At 43.2% G+C, this 20,346-nt stretch overlaps 1 protein-coding gene across 4 annotated transcripts in view; it reads left to right on the top strand.

Annotated features, from left to right (window-relative positions):
- The window catches only part of Arid1a (AT-rich interaction domain 1A), a 75,503-nt gene that overhangs the window by 29,105 nt on the left and 26,052 nt on the right, over positions 1–20,346 (top strand). For all 4 annotated transcript variants that reach the window (XM_031378990.1, XM_031378989.1, XM_031378987.1 and 1 more), the window contains exons 2-4: positions 935–1,147; positions 3,246–3,698; positions 4,731–4,847. In XM_031378990.1, the coding sequence (XP_031234850.1) occupies positions 947–1,147; positions 3,246–3,698; positions 4,731–4,847 (771 nt within the window). In that variant the 5' untranslated portion in view covers positions 935–946. The remainder of the gene's footprint in view (positions 1–934; positions 1,148–3,245; positions 3,699–4,730; positions 4,848–20,346) is intronic.

Here is a 20,346-nt window from a genome sequence, read left to right as displayed (position 1 = left end):
AATTGACTTTGTTTGTTTGTTTGTTTGTTTTTGAGACAGGGCTTCTCTTGGATCACCCTAGCAGACCATATTAAACGCATCTGCCTGCTTGTGCCTCCTGAGTGTTGGGATTAAAGGCATATGCCTCCACCACCTGGCTAGTTTTCAATTTTAAAGGAAGTGGAATTTTCACTTGAAATACAAGACTCCAAATTCACTACTGTTCTTTCAGCAACTGTTTATTACATAGTCTGTTGCTCATTTGAAGAAAGTATAAATTGAACTACTTTGTGTTAAAACACTACAGACACCCAAAGGAAAAGTTTCCATTAGTGGACTGTGGAATCAGCCCCCGACTCCTCTTTAGTTTTCAAGGGTGCCTGTGTATCTTAGTTTTTTGTTTTTGTTTTTTGAGACAGGGTTTCTCTGTGTAGCCCTGGCTGTCCTGGAACTCACTCTGAAGATCAGGCTGGCCTCGAACTCAGAGATTCACCTGCCTCTGCCTCCCAAGTGCTGGAATTAAAGGCGTTCGCCATCACTGCCCGACTGTATCTCAGTTTTTGAAGCACTGAAATAATCAGTTTTGATGTTGAGCAAGGTTATAGTAATGTATGTTAGGTAACACTGTCCTATCCAACTAAAGAAAAGGTTCTTTGTTCTGATTTCTCTGCTTCACCATGCATATTATTATATGCCTGGCCTTTCCCTTGAATAATCCCTAGTAGTACCTTCCTTAGAAAGTAATGTTCAGCGTCCAAATACTTTTATATATCACTATCATTTTATTTATGAAAATCCTTTTCATGACTCCTTTAGGGTTATGGGACTTGTTCTATTACTTTTTTTTATAATAACTGGTTTCTTTGGTGGCATGTGGACTTAAATGATTGCTGTATGTTTGTGTTGGCGAGAGACTGTTGAAACCTGAGGTTAATGAAAATGTTCTTTATTTTAGTCATCCAGTCCAATGGATCAGATGGGAAAGATGAGACCTCAGCCGTATGGCGGGACTAACCCATACTCGCAACAACAGGGACCTCCTTCAGGACCGCAGCAAGGACATGGGTACCCAGGGCAACCATATGGGTCCCCGACTCCACAGCGGTACCCCATGACCATGCAGGGCCGGGCTCAGAGTGCCATGAGCAGCCTCTCTTATGCACAGCAGGTATGTGATTGATTACCTTGAGCTTTTTTGCTGTCTACAATTGGTGTTTGAGGTATAGGATCAGAATGGCTTCTTGATATGCACATGGACTCCTTGGCTTAACTGCTAATAAGGACAAGGTGATCTGTACCATTCTATGTATGTTCCATGTCTGTCTCAACATATCTTGAGATTTAACCCAATCTTCCTCGGTGCCTGTCTTCTCTTGACCTTGCTGATCTGCCCTTGGGAGATGAAATGGTACAAAGGCCATAGCTGAGCACCTATTTGTTGCCACTGCAGTAGAAACAATCTGTGCCACCCGCCTTGTCCTGAGGAGGCTCTACTCCTTTCTCATAGCCTTTTAAGACAAGCTGTCTGGGTCACAGAGAATGTTTAAGGACTTAGAGAGAAAGAGAACAGGCCTGCAGTGAGCAGTACAGTGAGGATCCATGCAGAGGGGTCTCCCATCTCAGTCATCTGACCATCCATCCTGGGCAGAAACTCAAACCCAAGGCTTCAAGCATAGCAGATAGGGCTCTGTTTCTGAGCTGAATCCACATCCCTGTACTGTCACCTTTTTAAAATTTACAGTATTATTTACTTGGAGGTAAGGCAGGATGCCAGGTCTCATAGCAAAGGACATTGTTGGTTTTGTGTTGGCAGATTTTCTGCCATTTATGTCTGAGTAACACCAGCAAAGGTAAAGGACAGTGTATAGAGTCTGAGATGATTTGTAAGAATAAACTCTAGAGCAAAGAGCATCTTTAAACACAAAAAGGAGGTGCACTGGGTTTTTCCCCTCTCTTTTTTCTCCTTCCTTCCTTCCTTTCTTTCTTTCTTTCTTTCTCTCTTCTCTCTTCCCTTTCCTTTCTTTTCTCCTCCCTCTTTCTTTTCTTTCTGTCTCTCTGTCTCTCTCTTCCTTCCTTCCTTCCTTCCTTCCTTCCTTCCTTCCTTCCTTCCCTTCTTTCTTTCTTTCTTTCTTTCTTTCTTTCTTTCTTTCTTTCTTTCTTTCTTTCTTTCTTCCTCCCTCCCTTCCTTCCTTCCTTCCTTTCTTTCTCCCTCCCTTTCTTTCTTTTCTTTCTTTCTTTCTTTTCTTTCTTTCCTTTCTTTCCTTTCTTTTCTTTCTTTCTTTCTTGGCAAAGTTTCTCTGTATAGCCCTGGCTGTCCTGGGACTCGTTGTATAGACCAGGCTGGCCTCAAAATCGGAGATTGACTTGCCTCTGCCTCCTGAGTGCTGGTACTAAAGGTGTGTGCTGCCATCACTCAGCTATCTTCCTTCTATGAGAGAACTAAGAGGTAACATGGAGTTCTTGTCTTTCTTTTTGTTGAGGCAGAATCTTACATTCCAGGCAGGCCTCTAACTCTAGTATATCCCAAAAGGACCGTGAACTTCCTTATCTTTGTGTGTATAGGCTACCAGCAGTGGAATAGAATTACAGACACGTTTCGTTTTGCCTGGTGGATGTGGTTTTGAGGACTTTTGAGTGCATGCTAGGCAAATACACTAACTAAGCTATATATATATATATATATATATAGCCCCTGAATAATTTTTTAAAAGAATTATTTTATTTATATTAGTACACTGTAGCTGTCTTCAGACACACCAGAAGAGGGCGTCAGATCCTATTACAAATGCTTGTAAGTTACCATGTGGCTGCTGGCAATTGAACTCGGGACCTCTGGAAGAACAGTCCATGCTCTTGACTGCTGAGTCATCTCTCTGTCCCATCCCTGAATAATTTTAAAATGAAAACTAAATGAAAGACTACCAGCATAGCTTAGTGATTTGTATAGTATCCAGACTACTAAACATGAGTCTTCAATTGTTTGAACCAAGTTCCTAGTGCCTCTTTATGGTGGTTAGGAAAAAATTCCTAACATAAAACCAATCTAGGCCATGATGAAAAGAAAAGGCTCACTGGGGAAAATAACTGTTCTTGAGCTCATATGAGTTGTGTGAATATTAAGTAGCATCAGTTTTCAGTGAGTGAATTCATTCTTAAGAGTTCGGTCATTCTTTATGGCTTAGTTTCTAGAGGTGTGGTAGAAGGAGAGACCCTGAACCTAACTTGATGGAGGTGAGTCACTCTAAAAGGATATTTCTTTCTTACAGATGCCACCTTACGGACAGCAAGGCCCCAGTGCTTATGGTCAGCAGGGCCAGACTCCGTACTATAACCAGCAAAGTCCTCACCCCCAGCAGCAGCAGCCACCTTACTCCCAGCAACCACCATCCCAGACCCCTCATGCCCAGCCTTCATATCAGCAGCAGCCGCAGACTCAGCAACCACAGCTTCAGTCCTCTCAGCCTCCGTATGCCCAGCAGCCATCCCAACCTCCACATCAGCAGTCCCCAACTCCATATCCCTCCCAGCAGCCTACCACACAACAGCACCCCCAGAGCCAGCCCCCCTACTCACAGCCACAGGCACAGTCTCCCTACCAGCAGCAGCAACCTCAGCAGCCAGCATCCTCGACGCTCTCCCAGCAGGCTGCGTATCCTCAGCCCCAGCCCCAGCAGTCCCAGCAAACTGCCTATTCCCAGCAGCGCTTCCCTCCACCACAGGTGAGATGGACAGCTGCCTCTTGCTCTCAGCTAGAGGAAGCTTACAGCTTGCTGTTTTGAGAGCTTTGTCATATGCAAAAACAAACTCTAGGTAAATGTGCTATCAGGATTTGGTTGTTTATAAAATTAATTGGGTCGATTCATTGATAAGATAATAAACTTTGGTTAGATTTCTGCCTTTAACCCCAAGAATGGCTCCTCTGGAGTCATAATAAATACAAAACAATTCCATCAAATTCCACTGTTGAGATGAATTTGTTTGTTTTTTTGTTTTGAGATGTCTTACAATGTAGCTCAGACTGCCCTTGAATTTGCTACCCTCCTGTTGAGCTTGCCTAGTGCTGGGACTGCAGACATTCACTGCTGTATCAGGCTCACTCTCAACATTCTGAAGAGCCATTGCTTAAGGTTTTGTCTTTTTTTTTTTTTTTTTTTTTTTTTTTTTTTTTTTTTTTTTTGGTTTTTTTTTGGTTTTTTGGTTTTTTGAGACAGGGTTTCTCTGTGTAGCCCTGGCTGTCCTGGAACTCACTCTATAGACCAGGCTGGCCTCGAACTCAGAAATCCGCCTGCCTCTGCCTCCCAAGTGCTGGGATTAAAGGCGTGCGCCACCACCGCCCGACCAAGGTTTTGTCTTTTTAAATAATATGTACAGTTGAGCTTCTCACATGTGCCACCCTACGTTAGAAACGTTAAAGCTCTTTCATCCTCTGGGTGCTTTGCCTGTATGTGTGCCTGTGTACTTTTTGTGTACTTGATGTGCATAGAGGGCAGGAAACGATGTTAGGGCCTCTAGAACACAACTTACAGATGGTTGTGAGTTGTGAGCCTTTGTGTGGATGCTGGCTCTACAAGAAAAAACAGGCTTATTTATCTCTCCAGTTGCAGCCTGCTTAGTTTGGTTGGTCTTTTCTTGTTTTGAGGCAGGGTTTCTTTGTAACCCTGGCTCTTGTGGAATTCACAGAGACCAACTTATCTCTGCCTCCCAAGTGCTGAGTTTTAAAGTGTGCACCACCATTTTGTGTTTCCTTACAGGAGCTTTCTCAAGATTCATTTGGGTCTCAGGCTTCCTCAGCCCCCTCAATGACCTCCAGTAAAGGAGGGCAAGAAGATATGAACCTGAGTCTTCAGTCAAGACCTTCCAGCTTGCCTGTGAGTGTTTCTAAGACCTGGAAAGGGTGATCTGACAGAGAGGAACTAATTTAAAACCAGGCTTCGTGTGTCTTAGTGGCATTGATTTGAGATGTTCAAAATTCTGAATTGGAATTCAGACTTAATTTAGTAGAATATTTGTTTTGTGTGTTTATCCAGGGATAGGTTTGTGATGTGTGTGTAGGGTTGTCTGTTTTTGAGACAATCTCCAATTTCCCAGGTTAGTCTGCACACTCTGTGTTCCTGACCCCTTGCTCCTTCCAGAGCACTTAGGCCGCGTGTGCACCGCCAAGCCCAGTGTTTGCCCTGCTCTTTTGTTTGCCAGGGCTTCTGTGTGACCCTGCCTGGCCTCAAACTCACCATCCTCTGCCTTTACTTACAGCATTTGGTTATTTTGTTTGTTTGTTTGTTTGTTTGTTTTCCTTTTTCTTTTTTTTTTGATTTTTCGAGACGGTTTTCTCTGTGTGGCCTTGACTGTCCTGGAACTCACTCTGTAGACCAGGCTGGCCTCGGAACTTAGAGATCTGCCTGCCTCTGCCTCCCAAGTGCTGGGATTAAAGGTGTGTGCCACCACTGCCCGGCTTTTTTTTTTTTTTCTCCCAGCATTTATTTTGTTTTCTAATAATTTTGGGCCTCTTATTCATGAACTGATTATAATATATATAAGGGACAGAGAAGATGTAGGTGTTTGAAGGGCTGCTCTCTATCACGGTGCAAAAAATTGTTGTATGTTCTTTGACCTGTTAAATGTAAAAAAATTACCTTATTTTCACTTTTATGGGTGTTTAGGTTAAATACATTCCTGTGTATCACATGTATGCTTGGTGGGCATGGGGCCCAGAAAAGGGTGTTAGATCCCTTGGGAATAGAGTTTCAGGTGGTTGTTAGCCTCTGTGGGTGTTGGCAGTCAAGCCCAGGCCTTCTGCAGGAGCATCCGTGGTCTTAACTGCTGAACCAGTTCTCTAGTCCCTGTTTAACATTACTTTTGAGGACTTAGTTTTATAATTTTGGCCTAGCGTTAGTTCAAGAGCTAGGACCTGGGTGTATTCAAGCTTACATTGTCATACTGATTGTGAGTTGAGTACAAGTGTTTTTGTGGTGATGGTTTTGTTTGAATGTGTGCTTTTATCTACTCGTGGTCAATACCTAAATATTCACTTAGGGAATTACGCTGAGAAAGGCATTACATCTAAACTTGTGCTGTAGGTGGCCTGTCAGGATGGTTCACTTACTACTGAGCATGATGAACTGATGATGAACTGATTTCCTCTAACCTTATATGTGTGCTGTAGCACACCCATATAAGAAACAATAAATAATGCCTGTTTGAGCTCTGGAGCCAGAGTTCCTAGATCTGCATCCTAATTCTACTCTCTTTCTGTATCCTGTAGCTAAGTCACATCACTTTCCTGTGCCTTCATTTTCATATCTGAGATAACCCTCGCTGATTTAGATGGTGGTAATTAATATTACTGGCTAGTAGAGAACACTTGGTGTATGATGGCATAGTGTCCGAAGTTATAGTCATCTTGGGTATAGGACTCTTGATGCCTACTGTTGGGAATGTTTGCTCAGCCTTCCAACATTTATGAAAAGTCTAAGCCTCTGAATGTGAACTTCATGGACAGAAATAAATAGGTTTCTTTCAAATCTCATAAGTTGCTGGTTAGCAAGCCTGCCGTTATAAATTCTGTTTCTGTTACAATTTGGGGGTTCAACCAGATATGCCTCGGTAAGTCTTAAAATCTTGAGGAGTTTTATGTGGCTTATATGAGCCTATTATCCTAGCACTGGGGAACTTAGGCAAGAGATTCACTGACTTCAAGGCCAGCCTTGGCTTATTGAGTTAACTTGGATTTTTGCAGTCTCCAGTTATTTGGGCTTTGTGGGAAATGGCATCTGTGTCTTCTGTAGTTGTTGTTGTTGTTGTTGTCAGTTATTATTTGAAGCAGAGTTCCAGTGTGGGTATCTTTCTTCTGCCTCTTAGGTGCTGAGATTATAGCCATAAACTACCATCCACAGCTGGCTTCTAGAATTTTAAAGAACACATAGGAAGCAGTAACCCTTCATATATCATGAAGCTTTGCGTGCTTGCCCTCAAAGCCATTGATGCACAGCCTTAGTGGGGAAAGTCTGTAGAGACAGTCCACTCCGTTGACTTTAAAGTTTTCTTTTTTAAATTTCAGTTTATTAATGTATGTGTGCACATGTGTAGGTCAGGAGAGCTGCCTGTGGGGTTGATGTATGTGTGCATGTGTATAGGTTAGAGGAGAGCTGCGTGTGGGGTTGATTTTTCTCCTTCTACCTTTACATTGGTTCACAGGATCACACTTAGGTCACCAAGCACCAAAGCTTTCTACTCTCTGAGCCACCTCAGTCCCCTGAATGTGTGGATGGATACTCCCTCATCTGTTGTGTGCAGTTAATTTGAGAGCTCTGCTATAGTGTCAGGAACTCAGATTGATGGATTTCTGTCAGCATTATAAATTGCTGACCTTTAAAAGGTTTCTTGACGCTGGTGACTCTTTAGTTATGAGGTCTCTCTTTGTTATTCAGGTTAGCCTTGATTTGATGGTTTTTTTGATTGGAAAATATTTTATATTTCTCTGAAAAGGGTCATAGGCAGCATGCATGCTAATCTGTTTTATACAGACTGCGAACCTAAAACCTTCTGTTTCAGTTATTGAGTGAAAGCTAACCTTCCAGGAGTTAGGCAAGAGTTGGGTTTTTGGGGATCCGAAGAATGAGGACTGTTCCCAGACTTCGGTTTCTGTTATGGAACCTGGCAAAACAGCTAATTAGCCCTGTGGTAGACGCTGGTCAAAAATTTGTTTTGTTTGCTTATTTATTTATTTATTTATTTATTTATTTAAAGCAGGTATTGATGTAGGCTTCAGCTGGCTCTGAGGTGACAAAAGTGGTATTTTTTTTTTCTATTCTTGGGCATTTGTTTGGTTTGGAAAAAGATTTACATAGTGAGGGTAGGAAAGGGTCACATCTGAAGTCAGAAGCCAGAGTTTCTACAAGACTCTTTCCTTCCTTAACCACTTGTAAACGGATGTGTAAGTCTGCTAGTTGTCTTAGTTGTCTCTGTGTCTGTGATAAATACCACAACCAGAAGCAATTTAGAGAGGAAAGGGTTTATTTCAGATCACAGTTTATAGCCCATCCCAAGGAGAAGCTCAGGGAAGGAACTCCAGACAGGAGCCTGGAAGCAGGAGTTGAAGCAGAGTCCCTGGAGGAACACAGGACCCCTGCCTGGGCGGCCACCCGGCACACGTGTCCACTGTGAGCTCCCCAGACCAGCCTGCAGCTGTGTGATAGAGATATCTTTTCAACTGAGGTGCTTCTTCCCAGACGACTGTTTGTGTCAAGTTGACAGAACAGTAAACAGGTGTATGGAGAGTCACTGAGCTTGCACCAGAGCTAGGCTGACTGATTCATCAGTCCCTTTGGGTTTTTGATCTTTGCTTATTCTTATGAGGAATTTTTTCTCAGATAATATCAAATCATCTATGCCAAGTGGTGGTGGCGCACACCTTTAATCCCAGCACTTGGGAGGCAGAGGCAAGTTGATTTCTGAGTTCTGAGTTTGAGGCCAACCTGGTCTACAGAGTGAGTTCCAGGACAGCTAAGGCTACACAGAGAAACCCTGTCTTGAAAAAAAAAAAAAAAAAAACCCAACAAAAAAATCATCTAGAAGCAGTTTCCCAGCGTTTAATGAGTTAATTTTTCTTTTTCTCTTCTTTTATATTTTTTGTGTATGGGTGTTTTGCCTGCATGTATGTTGAACCATGTGTACACAGTTCCTGTAGATATAAAAAAAGGTTATTAGATCCCCTAGGACTGAAGTTACAGGCAGCTGTGAGCCTTCATGGGAATGGAAACTGGGTCCTCTGGAAGAGTGGTCAGTGCTCTGTCCAACTGCTGAGCCGTCTCTATAGCTCAGGAGTTACTTTTTCATTAAAAACCTAAAACTTAGAATACCATGCCCAGGAAACAGAAGTATTGGTTATGCCCCTCAACAACACATCTTTTCTAATTGGAGGTCTAAAGCCAGGCATGTTTATTAAGCTCCTCATGTGACTGTCAGTTCTGTATACAGTGGACAACACTTAGGCCCTTGTATACACGCATGTCCATTTCTCATGTCACTTCTCCAACTCCTCCTGTTCTCCTCTGATCATTTCCTCAGAACTGCTTCCGTCAAGTGCCAAGATAACGTAGGTAACCACTGTGATGACTTCAGTAAGTGCAATAGTTAGTGGACTGGAGAAAATCCCTGTAATAGGTAGATGTAAACAAGCATAAGGAGTAATTCAGTAACAGGACAGGTACTCATCCTTAGAAACTGAAGGTGCGACATCATGTGTAGCTTTCTGGGATCAATTTTCCATCCTAAACCTAGAAAAGTCATTTCTTTGATCCGTGCTGGCAGGGCATTTTGTATAATAAGTCCATTTATTTCAACAGCAAACTCCTGGAGAGTAGGCAACTTGTTACTGGCCTGTATGCCTTGTTTACATACAATATGAATCTACGACCTTTTTTACTTACTGCAAATAGAGTAGCATGTAAAAAAACAAGCAGGTTCGTTCATTTTTCTATCTATTTTCTATTTTTCTTTTTTTAATTTAATTTTTATTTCATGTATATTGTTTTTTTTTCCTGTATTGTGGAGGTGTCAGATCCCTGGAACAGAAGTAACAGACAGTTGTAAGCTGCCGTGATACTGGGAATTGAACCTGCGTCCTCTGGAAGAACAGCCAGTCCTTACAACCCCCTAGGCAGGATTTCTCAGTACAGTCCTGACTGTATACCAGGATGGCTTCAAATTCAGAAATCAACTTGGATCTGCTTCCTAAGTGCTGGGATTAAAGGCCTAGGCCATCATTGCCTGGCCCAAGGCAATTTTCATTGTATTTAGACAGATCTCGGTAGCCTAGGCCAGCCTGGAACTCACTGTGTAGCCCAAGTTCCCTAGTGCTTGTATTACAGCCATGAGCCATCATGCCTGGCTTAAGTTAATTTATTAAACATGTGCTCACTTTAGGCTGACTTGATGAGTCTTGCTTATTACCATCATGGTACCTGGCATGTGATACTGGTTCTCAACTTACTGAAAAAGTGTGCCTGAAAACTGTCAATAATAATTAGTGAAAATAGAGGCCGTGAAGTTGATGTGTGTGGGGGGGGTTTGCTCTAGAGAGGGAAAAGGAAGAGAGAAATGTTGTGATTAAATTATAATTCCCTAAAATATTCATAATATTGCTGTGTATACTATAGGGTGTTTGTATTTGTCCCTACTGACCTTGGCCTTGAAGTAAGGCTAGGGCATGCTATCCATCCAGGCTGCCCTTTAAGTTAAGGCAGTGCTTTAAGGGGCAGGTGGAGAGGGGCCTGGAAGCTGAAGTCTGACTTGTGGTAACATGGAGCTGTGGTGCTGTTTGTATTTGGAGAAGAAGATGAGTACTTAAATACAGTCTCACTATGTAGAGTTGGGTGGCTTGGAACTCACAGAGATTCATCTGCCTCTCTTCCTTGCATGTACTGGAATTAAAGTTGTGTGATGCCACTCGTGGCTGGAGTTATAAAACATTCTATTCTATTCTATTCTATCGAGCACTCTCAATTGCTTGTGACTGCAGCTCCTGGGAGTCCACTCTTCTCTCCTGACCTCCCTGCATATACATGCTCACAATGCATGTGCATACTCTTGGGTGATTCTATTCTTTTTAGCAAAACAAGGTATGGTATATACTTGTAATCTCAACTCTGGGATGATTGAGTAGGATCATGCATGGAGGATATCTAGAGAGGCCTTACATTTTGACTGGGTGGACATTTGATTGTTTGCTTTAAGGGCTATTTAACAAGTATTGGGTTTTCTCAGAATAATGTACACTTTTAGGAACTTCTATTTAAACTTGAATATGTGTTTATGATAGAACATGGAAGATTGTACAAGAATGAAAGCCCCACTGGGCAATGGTAGCACATGCCTTTAATTCCAGCACTTGGGAGGCAGAGGCAGGCGGATTTCTGAGTTCGAGGCCAGCCTGGTCTATAGAGTGAGTTCCAGGACAGCCAGGGCTACACAGAGAAACCCTGCCTCAAACAGCCAAGAAAGTGAAAGGGAGAGGTTAAAGAAAAGGGAGGAAAAAGAAAACAGAGAAGAGAAGAAAGACTTGGGTGGAGAGTCTCAGCTGATACAAATGCTTGCCTTACAAGGACCAGGTGGACAGTGTTCATAAAACTAATGCTGGGAGGTGCAGCCAAAAGGATCCTGACCTCCAAATCTGGCCACATTTAGCCAACGGGAGGCCTTATCTCTAAAAAGTAGGTGAATGGCAGGCACCCTCTAAAGTACAACCACCTACGTTTTTCTCTAGCCTCTCTTGCCTCCCTCTTCCCCTTCCTGACCCACCCCCACCCCAACTTAGAAGAGACTGCATAGCCACCCAGGAGCTCTTCTACCATGGGTTGGTCTCTTGAGGTTACCCTTTCCTTAGTAGGGCCGAACAATTGAGCCACTCAGTACACTTCCATATCATGCACACAGGAAAGAAAAGCCTTTCTGTTTTCTTTATTTCCCTCTTCCAGATCCCTTTTACCTCTCACTTGGTGTCTTGCTTAGCTTTTGTTTTTTCCCTTTCCCTTCCAAGTTTATCCTAATAGTTTACCTGAGGGATGGGGAGAGAGACCTGGTCATGTTGCTGCCTGCTTCTTTAAACCTGTTGTCTATAGGTTTGATGTTATGATATACAATCTCCTTCCTGTTCTGCAGGATAGGTCTGGGCATGTGTATATATCCCATGTGTTAGAGACAAACTTTCACTACATAGTGCAGGTTGGTCTCGAGCTCATCATCTTCTCAGCTTCTCCAAGGCTGGGTCTGCATGTATATATGTGCACCTTGTAGGTACCTGGCATCCGCTGTGGCCAGAAGAGGGTGTCCTGTGTAGTCATGGGTGGTTGTGAAGTGAGTCAGACCTTGCTCTCCCGCTGTGCCCTCTATTTTTTGTGTATTTTTCATAGGTAGCTTTCCTGTTTCTGGAGTGAAACCTGGCACACATTTCACTAGCGCTATGATAGAAAACAAACAGATTAGATCTGGGTGACTTCTTCTAGAATCTTTGGCTCATGAGTCTGATCTGTTTCTCTTCAAGAAAACTTTGTTTTATTAAAAGAGAAGAATAGGTGCCTGGACTACTTGATGATCACTGTTAGTGTTTGCTAACAGTGGTTCATTTATGTCTGTGTAGGATGAGCCTGGGTGGCATGCGCTGTATGTAATCTCAGCTATATGGGAGGCCAGGGCAAGGGGATTCCAAGCTAAGAAGTGCCCAAATAACTCCGTGAGACCCTATCTCAAAAAAACCAGCTGGGAGGCAGAGGCAGTCAGATCTCTATGAGTTCAAGGACAGCCAGGGCTACACAGAGAATCCCTGTCTCAGAAAAAGAAAAAAGAAATGATGGATGGATGGATGGAGAGAGTGATAGAGAGATAGATAATAACATCTTTAATCCCAGCACTCAGAAGAAGGCAGATCTCTATAGTGAGTTCTAGAAGCTGAGTTTGCAGTGGAAGTGGATGTATTTGAGAGGTTGGGAAGGAAAAGTCTAACAGGACCAGAGGATTTGAGCAGAGTGCACTGACATCTAGGCTTTGACAGATGTCCTAGAGTGAGGTGCACTGCAGAGCATGAATGAACATTAGGCCACACGCTTTGAGCTTTGGCTTCATTTTGAATTGTTGCTCTCGTCTGCTTGCTTTTTAAAAAAATCACCATTAGTGTGCATTATGGCTTGAAAAGGTTCAGGTTTGAGAACAAGGGAGTAAAAGCTAAACTGATAAAGGGACTGCCTCCTCTTCAGTTGCATAGTTTTATGCAGGGAAGAATTCATAAGTTTGAAATAAATGCAAAATAAGTGCAAAATTTAAAGACTGATTGCGGGCTGGTGAGATGGCTCAGCGGGTAAGGGCACTGACTGCTCTTCCGAAGGTCCTGAGTTCAGATCCCAGCAACCACATCGTGGCTCACAACCACCTGTAATGAGATCTGACACCCTCTTCTGGTGCATCTGAAGACAGCTACAGTGAATTACGCCAGAGCGAGCCAGGGCCGGAGCAAGGGGGGGCCGGCAGAGGTCCTGAGTTCAATTCTCAGCAGCCACACATGATGGCTCACAGCCATTGTACAGCTACAGTGTACTCATACACATAAAATAAATAAAATAAAAAAAATAAAGACATTGATTGCTGATAAGATCTTTTTAAGGGAGAGAAGAGTAGGGAAACAATCTCATCACCAGAGTCTAACATGTGAAACTCATTGTTCACTCCAAGTTAAGGGTCATTTTTATGTTGTAGAATAATTAGCTTCAGTAAGGTATTCAGAGACATGCCTAATTACTAGTCAGTGATGAAAGACTAAAGCTCAGACAAGAGTTAACTCTGGGTAGTGCTGGAGAGCTGTCTTGCATGATAGTTAATAGTTAAACCACGAAATGAAGTAGACCTTAGAGGCTGTGATTAGAGTATTGCAAACAGAGCCAGATGGAGCCCTGAACAATGCCTGTAGACACAGGTGGAGGCAGCCAACAGAGATGGAAAGATCGGCATAGGACCAGGATTGGATATTTCTGGAGCCACAGGAGAAGAGAAGATAGTATATATCAAGCTTATATCAAGGAAAACAGACAGGTGGGTTGTCATGAAGCATTTTTACTGGGATCCTTTATACATAGGCAATGGAAATGAACAAAGGAATGAATGGTGCAGAACAGCCTTGTCTCTCCCTATTCCTCCATCTCATAAAGATGTAGGTCTGGGAAGGTGGCTCTAGCCTCCTGCAGACAGCTACAGTGCACTGAAACGTGCCCATTACTGTGTTAATGTGAAAAATACAAAGTTCACAGTCAGAATTTGAATCTAGCTCTCACATTTCAAATGAAACATTTCCTTTGTCATGCCACCCATATAATAATGTCATAGATGATCTAGTCATTTGTTTTGTTTGTAACTGCATGTGTAGTGTGCACCACAGTGCAGTACCAGGAGGCAGAAGAAGGATGATCAGTAGGTTTCAAGCCAGCCAGGTCTGTATGAGATGGAGGAAGAGGGAGAGACAAGGCTGTCCTGCACCATTCATTCCTTTGTCCATTTCCATTGCCTATGTATAAAGGATCCCAGTAAAAATGTTTAGTGATTTTGAAATTTTTTAATGATTTGTTCATTTTTGTTCTACATATATTTGAATTTTGCATGTATTTCTGTGTAATAAGTATGTTGGATCCCCTGGAACTGGAGTTATATATACTTGTGACCTGCCATGTGGGTTTTGGGAATTGAACCCCAGTCCTGGAAGAACAGCCAGAACTCTTAACCACTGAACCATCTCTCAAGCCTGTTTTTTAATGTTGATCTACTATTGCTTGCATGGGTATTTTTGCATGTATATCTGTGTACCATATGGGTGCTGTGCATGTCAGCTACCTGGGGAAGCCAGTAGAATGTATAAATTCCCTTTGGACTGGAGTTACAGATGGTTGTGAGGTACCATGTAGGGGCTGGAAGTTGAACTCATATCCTCCAAAAGAACAGCCAGTGTTTTTAATTTTTGAGCCCCTCCTAGCCTTTTCTCAAACTTCAGATCTTCCTTCCGCTACTTCAATGTTGGTATTACAGGGATCAGCCACCACCCATACCCTGTCATGCTTTGCTGTAAAATATTAGTAGGTTTGTCCTAAGGGAAGGACAATAAATGGATTTCCATTTTACTTTTTAGAAAATTACATTTGTTTATTATGTATATGCCTCTGCATTCTCAAATACCACATTGCTTTGTGGAGGTCAGAACAATTTTGGAGGTTTCTACTAAGTGAACCCTAGGGATCTGATTTAGACCCCTCAGGCTGAGCTATCTCTTTCACTTTTCTTTTATCCCTTTCACTTTTCCCAGATCTTGGAAGTCACAGGTGAGGAGATAAGAAAGGGCTACTGGAGGGAGCAGCCCCTAGGGTAAGCTGGAGGAATTGCTTGGGGGAGGAGCCACTTAAAGAGCTGCAGAGGCCAGGGCTAGTGCTTGGGTCCCTAGCTTCTGGGTATTGGATAGGAGCAAGCCCTCCCTGTCTTATTAGACAACTTTTGGTTGGAACAAAGCATCCTGGCTAATGCTAAATGAAATCAGATCTCTACTACTCAAAGTATGTATCATCCTATGGTACGGAAATTGCCTGAGGATGCAGGCAGTTTCGCCTGTCCCATTACCCCCCCCCCAATCTATTGGTCTTTTCTTTTGAGATGATAATATAATTACATTATTTCCCCTTCTTCCCTCTGAACTTAATGCATGTCTCCTTTTTCTTTAATTGTTGTTACATGTGTATCTGAATCTATATTGAATAAAAAGAAAAAGTGAGCTGGGCAATGGTGGTGTACGCCTTTAATCCCAGCACGTGGGAGGCAGAGGCAGGTGGATTTCTGAGTTCAAGGCCAGCCCGGTCTACAGAGTGAATTCTAGTACAGCCATGGCTAGACAGGATTTCAAAAAACCCTGTCTTGAAAAAAAAACAAATAAAAGAAAAAGGAAAAGGAACATGACTGGTCCTGGTATTGTGGAGGAGATATGTGGAAGAGCATAGTCAGAAGCAGGGACCTGTGAAAAGAGTCCAGGGTGGATATGACTGTATGAGCTGGGGGGAGGGAGATGTAGCAGCCAGGAGGCCCAAAGTTAACAAAGTTAACTAAGAGCTGGTAACCCAAATCATTGGGAGTATACAGTGAAGAGAAGACCAGCCCTTTGGGGTAGAGGACTGGGTATGCCAGCCAGGAGGGCCAGCTGGTAGGGAGAACCTGGCTGGCAGAACCACTTTGATTTGTTAAGTAGTAGGCACCTCATCCAGTTGACCCAAGGTTTGAAATCTTGTATGTTTGATTGATTGATTTCTAAATAAAATCTACTTACTCAGTTTATGTAATGTTGTTTGTATGGTTTGGTTTGGTTTGGTTTAAGTCGGGGTTTCTCTGTGTAGACCTGGAACTCACTCTGTAGATCTGGCAGTCAGAGAACTCAGAGATTTTCTGCCTCTGCTTCCCAGAGTGCTGGGATTAACGGTGTGTGTGTCACCACTGCCTGCCTGTTATGCTTTCTAGATATTTTGTAAATTCGCACTTTTGTGTGTTTTATGTATGAGTACTCTTGTTTACATGTATTCCTGCACGCCAAAAGAGGGCATTAGATTCCATTACAGATGGTGGTGGACTGCCATGTGGTTGCTTGGAATTGAACTCAGGACCTCTTGGAAGAGCAGCCAGTGCTCTTAACCACTGAGCCATCTCTCCAGCTCCATATGTATGTTTTCAGGAGTGAAGTTGGGCATTGGATCACTGATTGTTGTGTTGTTTAATGGAGAAGACTATTCTCCTTCCTGTTTCTTAGTTGCCAGTATTTCTTTGATTTGGTTTCCCCCTTCCATGTTAGCATGCCTATTGGTGTTATCCTTGTCTGGTCTTATTTAGGCAGCCATGTGAATGAGATACATCTGTGTTTACAACCTTTCTGCCTTAGGAAGAGAAGTTATGTAATAGTTGTATCCTTTAGAACTATTTTTTGTTTTGTTTTGTTTTGCTTTAATTGGGGTCTCACTATACAACCTTGGGTGACCCAAAACTCAAAGTGATTGAATAGTCTCTTGCCTGTCTCTGCCTCTAGAGTTCTTGTATTAAAGGCGTGTACCACCTTGCCTGGCTGGTCTAACTCTTAAGATACCGTAAAGCTATTCATGTGTCTAATAAGTAAGAAGCCCAAGGTTAGGAATTTTCAAAGAAAATAAGGAAAAACCTGGCTGGGAGCTTTAGAGCACAATACAAATTACTGATCATGTATAATAAAGTTTAAATAGTCCCTGATTTTTTTTTTTTCTTTTTTGACTTTTTCGAGACAGGGTTTCTCTGTGTAGCCTTGGCTGTCCTGGAATTCACTCTGTAGACCATGCTGGCCTCTAACACAGAAATCCACCTGCCTCTGCCTCCCAAGTGCTGGGATTAAAGGCATGTGCCACCACCGCCTGCCTGTTCTTCTTGTTATTTTCATAATAAAAGAGCTATCAGTCGTTGTCTAGTATTTGCTGGTTTATTTTCTAAGGGTAATTTAAAAATACTGGTAGCATTTTTGTTAAACAAAGGAGTGATCTAAATCTGTCCACACTAAGAATTGAGAATGTTCTCTGTGTCTCTGAAAAGGACCCCCCCCACCCCCCCCCCATCATTCTTCCGTGTCTGTGAGACTGCTCTGAGCAGAGCATACCATGTCCGTGTAGCAGAACACTTGCTCTCTGGCAGAGCTGGCTGGTCCACTTTGCCCTTCCAGTCATACCGCTCTAGCTCCGACACTGCCGGTGCCTTCCGGAGCCTGTGCTGCACATAACTGCATGCTTGTCCCCGGGCCCATTTCCTGTTTCTATTCTAGTCTCTGGTGGCTCAGCTACACTTCCTGCCTGTGTGTCTCACAGATTCTTCTTTCTGGACCCTCTTGTTTTCTTTAGAATAACCTCAGCCTGAGAAACAGCTGAACTTTAATATGATGACTCCCGAGTCGGTCACACCTAAGAAGATTGATGGGAAGTGCCCCCTTCCCAGTGAAGCACACCACATGACTGTGACTTGTTTTTCAGTTTGTCCCCAGCCTGCTAGAGGGAACTATAGCCCAGAAACTTGGAAGAAAATAAATGGCGCCATCTTCCCCTCACTCACTAGACATGCTAGGTTGTTAGGACGGCTTTGGCTTGTTCTCTTGCAGCTGGTGCTTACAGGCAAGTTTCCTACCTCTGAAAAAGACAAGTAGGGGCTGGGGAGATGGCTGAGCAGGGAAGAGCACCAACTGCTCTTCTGAGGGTCCTGAGTTCAAATCCTAGTAACCACGTGGTGGCTCACAATCACTTGTAATGAGATCTGATGCCCTCTTCTGGTGTGTCTGAAGTCAGCTACAGTGTACTTACATATAATAATAAGTAGTACCCTTCTTGTGCAAGCCTCCCTAAAGTACAGAGTCTAAAATGATAGGTAGGGAGGTGTAGCGAGCATGCTGTCCTTTGTAGAAGAACAGCCTGTGGAGAACATAGGGATGGGAAGTGCTCCTGCTTATGTGAACAGTTCAGATCTTTTTGTTTGTGGTTTTGGTTTCTGAGACATTATCTCTCTATGTAGCCTTGGCTGACCTGGAACTCCTTATGTAAAAAGATTGGCCTGAAATTCAAATAGATCCATCCAGCTGCCTTTGCCTGGTACTGCTAATAGTGTGGGGACTAAAGGTACCACCATACTAGTTCAAGTCTTATACACCTCCCCATACACATACACAAATTCCTCACATACACATACTCCCGACATTAGAATGAGAGAGTTTGTGCAGGAAGGTGGTAAAAAGGAAAGAAATGAAGGAGGCCATTCTAGACTATTTATTTATTTATTTATTTATTTATTTATTTATTTATTTATTTATTTATTTATTGGTTTTTCGAGACATGGTTTCTCTGTATAGCCCTGGCTGTCCTGGAACTCACTCTGCAGACCAGGCTGGCCTTGAACTCAGAAATCGGCCTGCTTCTGCCTCCCAAGTGCTGGGATTAAAGGCGTGTGCCACTACAGCCCGGTCTAGGCAGACATATTTAAAGGGTTCCCCTCCTCCTCCCAAGGAAAGCATTTGTTTAGGAGTGTATGCTTTGTGAATCTGTTTTATTTCCTACATAGCTACTCTGCTGGGTCACCTTATAATACTGAAGCAGACTGTTTAGGTAGGGATGAACCCGTGCTTGTAGAGAAAAATTGAATAACGATGACTTTGAGTTCCTTGGAAAGATGATCCGCTTTATATGGAAATAGTTAGTTTGACCAGAAGAGCTGCCTGGCCCGAGGTCCTGCCTCCCTCCAGATCTGTGACCCAAGAATCAGCCAGCCAGCAGTGGTGCCGCACACCTTTAATGCCAGCGCTTGGGAGGCAGAGGTAGACAGATCTCTGATTCCAGATTAGCCTGTTCTTCGGTGAGTTCCAGGGCTATCCAGAGAAGCCTGTCTTGAAGACAGCACGTGAATAACAATGTAAAGCAGCAGTTGCTGCCACCAGAACTAGTTAAGTGGAGCCTGGAGCAAAATGCGTCTGCAGAACAAGCGAAGGAAACAGAAATATGGTCTAGAAACCTAAACTGTGTGTGGAGCTTATCTGCAGTGATTTTTTTTTTTTTGAAGATGTAGTTTTTAGCTTTTTAACATACACAGTTGAGGTGAGAGAGTAGAATGAAGACGGAGTATTAACCATGCTAACACAGCTATCCCCTTCCCTCCTACCCCCCCAACCCCCACCCACCCACCCCCCACACACACAAGGAGACATGGGGGAGAAAGAGAAGATCCAGAAAGAAATGGAGAATGAGAAGAGGAGGATCATGGCATTTCCTCTGGAAGGAGCAAATCCTTCAAACCAAGAGTCTTAAGAACTTCCTGAGTCTGCACATGGGTGATTCTGTTGTCTTGTGTTGGTTTATAATTCACTCATTTCTTCCTCTCGTAATGTTCTCTAGAAATTACCAGCCAGCCAAGCAATGAGGGTGCACGCCTTTAATCCCAGCACTTGAGAGGCAAGGACAGGCAGATTTCTGAGTTCGAGGCCAGCCTGGTCTACAGAGTGAGTTCCAGGATAGCCAGGGCTACACAGAGAAACCCTGTCTCGAAAAAAAACAAAAACAAAACAGCCAGACCCAGAACTCCAACTCCAAAGTATATAATCACCAACTTATTTTTGTTTATTAGGGTTGGAGTGGGGTGGTTGGGCCTTTGGAAAGACACCAACTCTACCTAGAAGTACTTTCTTTGTAGAGAAACCAGTGAGACTCCCTTTAGTTAGGTTGGGAATCTCTCAGACTTAGTTGAGAGGGAAAGACCAGCCCCTTTTGTGTAGTTGTCTTCCCATATCTAGTAAAACACTTGATATTCTGCCTGAAATCTGTGTTGAACCCAAGCATATTCTGGTGCCATTTGAGAAGCCAGTACTTGACCCATTCACTCCTGTGTCCTAAACCCGTTCCTGCTTCCCTCATGCACTAGCATGGAACTGACAAGTATTGTGACATAATCTTTGATTACCATGATCACTCTCCAAGCTGGGAGCCTCCTTCCCCGTTTAACACTTACCAAAGGAGGCTAAGAAGCCATGCCTTCACAGGTGGAAACCTAGAGATTGAATGCTTGAGCTTGAGAATCAACACAGTTTTCACTTAAGGCCAGCCTTGATGTAGAAGGAATTCTCAATATTGTCTACTGAGATGAGTTAAGGTAATTTGCCAACATTTTGGGAACAGGAGGAGAAACCAGGTTTCAGATGAAGCATGTTGAGAGGACGTAGTAAGAGTGATTGGGCCGGGGGTTGGTGGTGCGCACCTTTAATCCCAGCACTTGGGAGGCAGAGGCAGGCGGATTTCTGAGTTTGAGGCCAGCCTGGTC

The sequence above is a fragment of the Mastomys coucha genome, unplaced genomic scaffold (genome assembly GCF_008632895.1).
Source record: "Mastomys coucha isolate ucsf_1 unplaced genomic scaffold, UCSF_Mcou_1 pScaffold18, whole genome shotgun sequence".
NCBI classification, from domain to species: Eukaryota; Metazoa; Chordata; class Mammalia; order Rodentia; family Muridae; genus Mastomys; species Mastomys coucha.
Note: the sequence above shows the minus strand (reverse complement) of the source record. Positions and strands in the feature narration are given on the sequence as shown.